The following is a 9,091-nucleotide window of genomic DNA, read 5'->3' as shown; positions in this document are numbered from 1 at the left end:
AGGCAGATCGATGAAGTACACTGCTGAGGGGAGCAGCGGGTGGGTCAGGAGAGGTCTGCCACGCCATGTGGTCACCTTCGGGGCAGGTGGGAATGGAACTCATGAGAAAGTGGCTTTAGCATCTCGGGGCTGTGCTTCAACCCACTGCGCCACCAGGGAGGGCCATAACATATCTCTTTTTAAAGAAGGAAAAATAAAGGCATGGTCAAAACTCTGGCCAAAAATTTGGCTTCATTTGGACACTTAAAGGTAACTCTGTAGGCATGTTTGCAGTGGTAAAAAACAATCTACTATATTTAGAAAACACTGTTAAATAAGAAAGAAAAGTTATACATTTCAGAGTTAATACCTAAAATTAAAGAATAATTTACATGAATGTCATAACAATTCTTTTAATTGCTAATATTTTTAAACATTAGTATTGTTTTAGGGAAACCTTACCCTTTGAACATTTAATTAAGTGTTCAATGTATTAAATAATTTACAGAGAGAAATAAGCTTGGTGTTCTATACAAATTTAAGAATCTGTAAATATAACACCCTTGTAACACTTCTCCTACTACAACTCAATTTTGCAGAAAATAAACAGCTTTACAATTTAAAGAGCATTTACAGCATTACAAAAATTTACAAAACTCTCTTTTTGCCATTTTTTGGTAATAGCAAAGGCTACAGTCATGGAATTAATCAGATTATAAAAATATTTGTGCAAAATTGCATTTTTCTTGCATTTAGTAGAGGTAAAGCCTAGGAACACACAATGACAATAATGAAGAAAAACTACATGAAAGTCATGCTACTTGGATTTCAAGCAATATGGACTATATTATTACTATACTATACTATATATACTGTAATGTACTATACTGTGCTATACTATATACGATACGATATGATACGATATGATATGATGCTATACTAATGGTGAGCAGAAGGAGCAACAAATGATTCAGTGTTATGCCAGCTTAGGAACCTTACATTGGAATCTACTAGTTTAATTTGACACCAGCCAGACATCCTGAAAACACTGGAAATAACTGTAGGGCTTAAAATTCTCTGCAGTGTCTATTCTTGAAATTTGAAGATCATAAATGGAACACTGAAGAAAGTCCTTTCCTCCACTGTCAAGGGATTTTTCTTGTGGCTCTAGAAATCCTTAAAATAGTTGAATCATAGTCTGTCTGGATTTACCTATATTAATTCACTTAGCTGAAATTAGAAGCCCATCTTCTATGAATTGAACATAAGTTTGTGCATTAATAGGTAGTTCTTTAAATATCCTGGGTATTTGATCTATTTGTATTCCATCCTGGGAGAGACTGACACTAAGGTTCAACTGTATTTAGGACTTCTTGGTTTGCTGGGAAATTGGATGTGATTTTACTATCTAACTTGTAAACAATCCCAGCTTTGATTTCTATAGACATGTCCAAAATATCCATGTTGGTAAGTGCCAGTGCATTAAATTCCTTAATCATATGAGCATTTGTGGACAAAATGATGTCCAGTTAGTGGAATCTCCTTCTTCCATAGCTACACCCCATCTCTATCCGAGGCCAGCAGATCCTCCACCCTCTTTTTGCCGTGGTGGGCCCATTGTACTCAGAGCACCCCCACCACTAGGCTCCTGCTGGGACATGCCTGGGGAAGCTGCAGTCACTGTTGGAAAAGGAGGATGACACTGACTTGGTTGAGGGGAACCCCAAGGCTCTAGTGACCATAGGTGTTACCGAATACTCCTGACCTCATTTTTTTCCAATAAGCCTATTATAAAGCTGTTGTGACCTAAGGAGATACTGGTGGGCTCAGCTTTTGAATGATCTTAAGTCAGGGATGCTTTTTAAGAAATGAAGCTTTACTTTCAAGCATGTATTTGTCTCTGGAAATGACAAATGGAAGGGATAATAGGAAGAATTTCTGTTTCCAACTGATGTTGAGGACACTTACAGTGATACTGTTTATAATAGTTATAAAAAAAAACCCAGTGTTTTAAGCTATTAAAGTGTCATTAAGAAAAACATGACTGTAAGCTCCAAGAGCCGAGAGAAATCATAGAAGCCAATGTAAAATTAGTTGGTATTTACTTGCACTTTTAGTTTATAGAAACTTTCTGATGTTCCAGTTCTGCCAGCAAAACTCAGCTAGTGATCTTTCAACAGTCATAAGGACACATTACTAATTATAATCTATGAGAAATCTAAATAACTAGAGATAATTTAGTAGATAAAAGATAATGTACCTAGAGTGACTCTATCAAATGCCCAACAATTGATATTTAATAGCTGTGTTTGAAAGTTTGGACATGGCTTGATAAGTGGTTATTATCATAACACATTCAAAGTCAGATTAACTCACTTTTTAGTAGAAAATTGTGAGCTTTAAAAATGAAATCTCTCATCCTGGCTTTTCTTAATAAAAATATCCCTTAAGAAGGAACGTGTGATCCTCATGACTCATGAGCCAGCACAAGCATAGGTATATTAACATATATGGGCTAAGTGGTATTTTGTTTTTTGTATTTTTTTTAATTTTTTTTAAAGATTTATTTATTTGTGCATACAGAACTGGGTTACAGGCCAGAGGCTCAGGGGTGGTGAGAGGCTTCACCAGAGACAGAGTGGGGAACAGAACAGGCAGATCGATGAAGTACACTGCTGAGGGGAGCAGCGGGCAGGTCAGGAGAGGTCTGCCATGCCATGTGGTCACCTCCGGGGCAGGCGGGAATCGAACTCATGTGGAAGCGGCTTTAACTCAATGCTGTGCTTTAATGTGCCACCAGGAAGGGCCCTGTTTTTTGTATTTTTTTTACTTAAGGTGTCAGTACACTTCTTCTACTTTTATATTAAAGGAATATAGTAGTTTTGTTTAAAGAGATCAAGAAACGTGAGTATTTTGAAATTTTTGTAATAAATTTACTTGTTTTCATGTCAAGCCTACTCCATTCTCTGTAATGTGCATTGTTTGTATTGATTTGAATTGGGTCTTTTTATAACTTTCATGTAATAGTCATTTGCCTTCACTATTCTTGGCTTAGTTGTCTTTATCAAATCTGCATTGGTATGATGCTCATGTATTCATTCAAGACATTCCCAGTCTTGTTAGCTAGCTTACGGAGATTAGTAAACCATTTCAAGAATAGCACAATTGAATAAAAAGAAAAATCTACAAGCAACTTTTTTCAGAAAATTTAAAGTGCCCTCTAAGAATAATAATTCAGGTTACTTTTAGTTTCACTAATACTACCTAGCGACTTAAAAATTCCATACCTGTTTTCTTTACACTGTTTATAAAATTTTAGTAAAATATCTAACCTTCAGGTCACTTAATTTTACTCCAGCATCTAAGAAAATGCCTGGCTAAGCAAAGTCCTAGAATATTGTTGAAGCACTTTATTTTTTACCTAAAGATTTGTATCCTACCAGGACAAGTAATCTGGGTGGGTCCTGCTAAAGAATTTTGAGAACAAAAAGCATTCAGTGTCACTGTCATGAATATCAAAAGGAATCTAAAAAAATAAATCAGGAGGCTCCATGGTGGCATAAGGGTTAAGTCATAGCAATATACAGCTATTAGCAGCCACTGCAGCACAAGTTTGAACCTTAGCGAGGGAGGTGACCCACATAGTGCAGCAGACCTCTCCTGTCTCACCTGCTGCTCCCCTCAGCAGTGTACTTCAGTGGATCTGCCTGTTCTACTCCCTGATCTGTCTCTGGCAAATCTTCTTAAACCCACACCTCTGGCTCTTGTATGCATAAATAAATAAATCTTTAATAAAATAAAAACAATAAATCATAAGTACATGGTTTGTGAGTGATTTGGACGCTCACAAGCACAATTACTATTTATCCAGGAAGAAAAGATGTACTATGCTTAAAATTTTAAGTTTCTCACTTTTTTCTCTCATTTACCCACTCTCAGGAGACATTTGATTAGTGAAATTACATATATCTTGTTTATCAACACTTTTCTGGTAAAAATAGCTGCAAATATGTTTTGTTGATAATTTTAGTTTTAAAGGTGTTTTTGACTTTTCAACTAAAAACAAGTCTGATTATACCTTTCCTTCATTCTGAATCCTTTGCTAGAAATGGTTTTGTAAAATGTGGAGCTGGTGGTAAGATTCTAATCATGATTTTTACATTCTGTTGGCTTGCTCTTACTTTTTGTTTAAACAAAGTAAAATCTTCCTGTTTAACTTGCCTGTTTAGCATTTCATATTTTGTCTCTGGGTTTGACTTACTTGAGTCACTTTAATGGCATTTGGTGTATTCATTAAATTTATCAACATGAAATTACATTCCGTTTCCCTTTCAGTACAATTATTTGAACTGACCAAGTTTTACAAATGAGGTAGTTTCTATAATTTCTGTGAATTGCAATGGCATTAAATTTGTAAAATGTGTGTTTATTTTAGATGAGATCTGAAATTTACTGAAACACACATTTATTTATTCTTTTGTGTTTTATAACACAGATCTTGCCTGGGTATTAATGCACTATCTTGCTTGGGATCAATAGTAAATTAATAGAATTATGAGGTAGTATTTTTATCCATTTTCAATACTGATCGGAATTCTTGGAATGATACAGGAAATCCACTGAAAGAAATTATAGCCTCAAATCGCTATACATTAATTCAGAAACACGTTGAAAATTTAGAGTCTATCCATTGCACTGATTATGAGTTTGCAATTTTTGGTAGGAATTTCATATTAAATTGAATTGCCTCAACAGTTATGACATGACAGCTCATTTAGAAGTAATCACGTGTTTGCTAAAACCAAAATTAACTGGGATTTTTTTTTTCCCCGTAGTTTTGAAGGTACAGCTAACTGTTTTCGTAAACCTAAGAATATCTAAATTTAATAGGTTGGTGTTAGGATAAAAAGTAAATTTCTCAAAATGTAAAATTGAGTCCTGCTTCTGTGTGTTTCATAGATCTTATCTAATAAAGCTTCTTCCACAATGATCTGAATATAGGCCCACTGCGATCTGTCTTCCCCTCTCTCTAATTTGGCCTCCTCTGAAAAGTAGCAAGAAACCTTCCCCAGTGCAGACTCTCCTTTGTATGCTATGGTTGTTCATCTGACCTGTTCTTCTGTCATCAGACACTTGGGATTAACTGGGATGTCTTTGACACTTCAGTTAAAGGCATGTTCTCTCCTGTTTACTCCAATGTCAAAATCTTACTTCTTGCAGAACATTTTAATTCTTAGAAAAAAAATCTTCCCAGTTTTAGCCATTTGGCAACTTTATATAGTAAGTAAAATTAGTTACACAACTTCAGATTCACAATTGCTGGTAAATTAAACCAAAGTAGGTGATGCGGTGGGACCAGTCTAGCTTTGGAGAACCAGAAGGTCAGTAAGCAATCAACAAAATGTGGAGATAAAAACATTTGCAAAATCTAGAAAGTTAAGTCAGAACTAGTTTAATGGCAAAGGAGCAAGAAAGGAAAACTAAGAAGTATATCACTGGGTAAACACATGTTAGTAGTCTGAGGCAAAGTAGGTAGTATCCAAGTAGAAATGTAATACATGATGTACTATGTTACACATATTTGCTACTTTTCTAATTTTTTTTTTACAATTGCCTTGATACATGTGGAAAATATGGTGACATTAATACAGGCTTAGAAAAATATATATACTACACAAAATTAGATGGATACAGTCAATTCGTGAGTATGTTAAAATAATCTTCCCAGACCCAGCACTTCACTAGATTTGGACCGTATTTCCATATCCAGTACATGTGTGAACATTTTTCAAATAAATTTGTCTTTTTTCTATTATGAAGTTTATTGTACACTGTGCATATTTTTCTTTTTTCAAAAATAATGTTTAGTTATGTCAGGCAAGGGGTAATTTAACAAAATTAACAAATATTGAGTTGAGTTTTCCTAAATAGTGATTTCACGATGTCATTTCAATTTGTTGATTTAAATTAAATACAGGTGGACAAGTACTGTGGCAACCCAGACTACTTACATTAAAGAACTTTTTAAAGTAATACTATATTTTGTCACTTTCAAAGATTTGATTATTATTTGTGAAAATACCATAAGCTATATTATAACTATAAAGTAGCTTTCAATTCAGTTCAATCTAATTTAGTATTTATTGAGAATCTACTATCAGTTAAGCTGATGACTGGATGGCATATTTCAGCCTTGGAGGAACTTATTTCTTCTTGGGAGAAAAGAAATTATTTAATACTGAGAACAGTTTTGTATGCTATCAAATAAGGAAACAAGGATGGATGTGGTGTAATGATTAAGGTATCAGTATAACAGTCAGAGAATGTTCCCTTTTCATAATAGCCACTTTAACAGATGTTAAGTTATAGTTCATTGTGATTTTTGATTGGTGTTTTTTAATATAGATGTTGAATTATAATACTCTGCAACTGAAACTTATATAATATTATAAAATATTAGCTCAATAAAACTCATTAAAATAAAAAAGTAAGCAAAAATATCCCTTTGGTCCTAGTTCCTCACTAAGTACTACAAAAATCTCAATCCCTTTTTTGCCAAAAAATAAAAACCTTCTTGAATGAACAGTCTGCCCTGTAGATAAGACTGTGACTCTGAGGACCAGTCTCTGGGGCTATCTAAAACCTTGTTAAACATAGTTCCTTGGTAACAGGAGTTTTCTATACATGCCAACTTAATTAATTGTGTTTTGGTCTCTTTTCAGTCCTCTTCTCTAGTAAAATACTCTTTGTTTCAATAATGGAATACACTATCAGTCTCTTCTACTAGTTTCTCCTCTTCTATCAATCCCTTAAAAGCATACCTGCCTCTTTATATCACTTCTCTTTTTATGCCCTACATTCTTTTGGAAAACTGGGTCTTCCTTTATGACTCTACCAGCTTCTATGTGATAATGATTCCCAGTTCACATTTCACACTTAGCCCTCATTCAGAGCTGTTGAGAAGTAAAATGAGAGCCATATGTATAAAGTTAAATATCTTAGTAACCACCACATTTAAAACCAAAAAGATAGGTGAATTAATAATGTTAATTTACTTAACACAGAATATATGAAATAATAACCATATTCAAATATAATAATCAATATAAAAGTATTAATCAAATATTTTACTACGTATCCAAAATTTGATGAGTATGTTATAGAGCTCATTTACGTATTAGAATAGTTGATCAGTATTAAGATTTCATAATATTCATAGTTGAAAAATAAATTCATGTATCTGAGTGTTTCAAGCCACTGAGAGGTCTTCCAGCAACTGAATCAAATATAAAAAATATTTAATATCCACATCTGCCTTGAAAAATTTATTCATATTTTTTCAGAAGAACTAATTTAACTTTGATGTAAAAACATACTGGTTTCAAAACTACATCCACCCAAGCAAATGCATTTATTCTTTGTCAACCTGGTGTTATTAACATGGTATTTACAAGGATATAGTGTAAGTAGAAAAGCAATTCCAAAATTATCAGTATCAATAGGACATTCTTTAGATATTTTTCTTGCAGACAATTTAACTCCTGTATAATAAGTAACTGTCTTATGTGTAAGGAGTTCTTCTCTTCACCCTAGCAGCAATCATTACTTTCAGTGTAGTAAGTGAATAGATATCCATTGCTTTTATGCATAATAACCAATTGAAAAGCCAATGTCTTATTTTAGAATGTTTATTCTTATTTCTTCAACAAAAATGTTCTACAGCCATTTGACTTGTTTAGTGTGACCTAAATTTTCTAACATTGTTTGTGATTATTTATTAAAGTATTTTATCCATTGCTAATCAATCATCTTTTTTTTTTTTTCCTCTACCAGCTCCAACAGAGGCCACATCACACCCGCATCTAGGTATGTACCTAAGACCCTGATGTACTAATGTTAGTATTAGATCTATTTGCTTGACATCTGTGGTTGTGTGGGCAGATGATGTAGAGGTGAGAAAATTGTCCTCACTGTCCAATTGGACCGAGGAGCAGATGACTCTGGCATGAAGGGCTTCACAGTAGAGGTTATCATGCTGCCAGTGCATGGCTAATACTTTCAGACCCGTTATAGAGCTTTCATCATTGAGATCTTGTCAAGTGTGTCCTTCTGACAGAGTATTCTAATGCTGTTTTCCCCAGAGCTCCTACCATCATAAGTAGTAGAACATTGAAACAGTAGGTAAAAGTTATGAGTGTTGAAAAATTGAGGTATTTCAGATTTTTCAGTTTCTGCTCACATCATTACTAAGTTTTAAAAGAGAAAGAACTTGGTCATGTCTTTCAGATTCTAAATAAAATGGATTTTTAAATAACTACCTGCTTTTGTCTATGGCATCATGCAAAGTTATCACCTCTTATTTTGCTCATAATCTTTTCATAGTGTCATATACTTAGTGGATCAGTTCTTGAAGTCAGATTGTGCAGTGGTTAAAAGTGCAGATCCTGGCCCTCCCTGGTGGTGCAGTGGGTTAAAGCACAACACTGAGAAGCTAAAGCCACTTCCGCATGAGTTCAATTCCCGCCTGCCCCGGAGGAGACCACATGGCGTGGCAGACCTCTCCTGACCCGCCCGCTGCTCCCCTCAGCAGTGTACTTCATCAATCTGCCTGTTCTGCTCCCCACTCTGTCTCTGGTGAAGTCTCTCACCGCCCTGCACCTCTGGCCTGTACCCCAGTCTGTATGCATAAATAAATAAATCTTTAAAAAAAAAAAAAGTGCAGATCCTACATTATCTCATGTCCACCCCTTGTTATAAGTATGTTGTAGAACAGGTTACTTTTCTCTGTGCCTCTGGTTCCTCATTCATGAAGTGGATGTTATATTAGTTCCGACCTTCTAGGGTTGCTATGAGCATTAAATATATTCATATTTGGTAAGTGTACAATCACTACTATGGTAGTCTTTGGAAATCAGTAACTAGATAAACAAATAGCCATTGAGGTTGCCCATGTCTTTATAAAAAAAAATTTACTGGGAGATAAATGGACTTACAGTTCTCATTTGTGTCATTGAAGACTTATTTTAAAAGCCATTTTCTACACTGTGTTATTTAATAATAATGAAATGAAGTCATCTAGCCCACTCCATCCTTTTCCAATGTCTCTTACTAT

At 34.6% G+C, this 9,091-nt stretch overlaps 1 protein-coding gene across 1 annotated transcript in view; it reads left to right on the top strand.

Moving 5' to 3' along the window:
- RELN (reelin) overlaps positions 1-9,091 on the top strand; it is a 399,660-nt gene that overhangs the window by 166,992 nt on the left and 223,577 nt on the right. The window contains exon 5 of the mRNA XM_004677158.2: positions 7,813-7,845. Coding sequence (XP_004677215.1) covers positions 7,813-7,845 — 33 coding nt within the window. The remainder of the gene's footprint in view (positions 1-7,812; positions 7,846-9,091) is intronic.

Source organism: Condylura cristata, unplaced genomic scaffold (assembly GCF_000260355.1).
Source record: "Condylura cristata isolate star-nosed mole 26May11 unplaced genomic scaffold, ConCri1.0 scaffold00005, whole genome shotgun sequence".
Classification (NCBI taxonomy): domain Eukaryota; kingdom Metazoa; phylum Chordata; class Mammalia; order Eulipotyphla; family Talpidae; genus Condylura; species Condylura cristata.
Note: the sequence above shows the minus strand (reverse complement) of the source record. Positions and strands in the feature narration are given on the sequence as shown.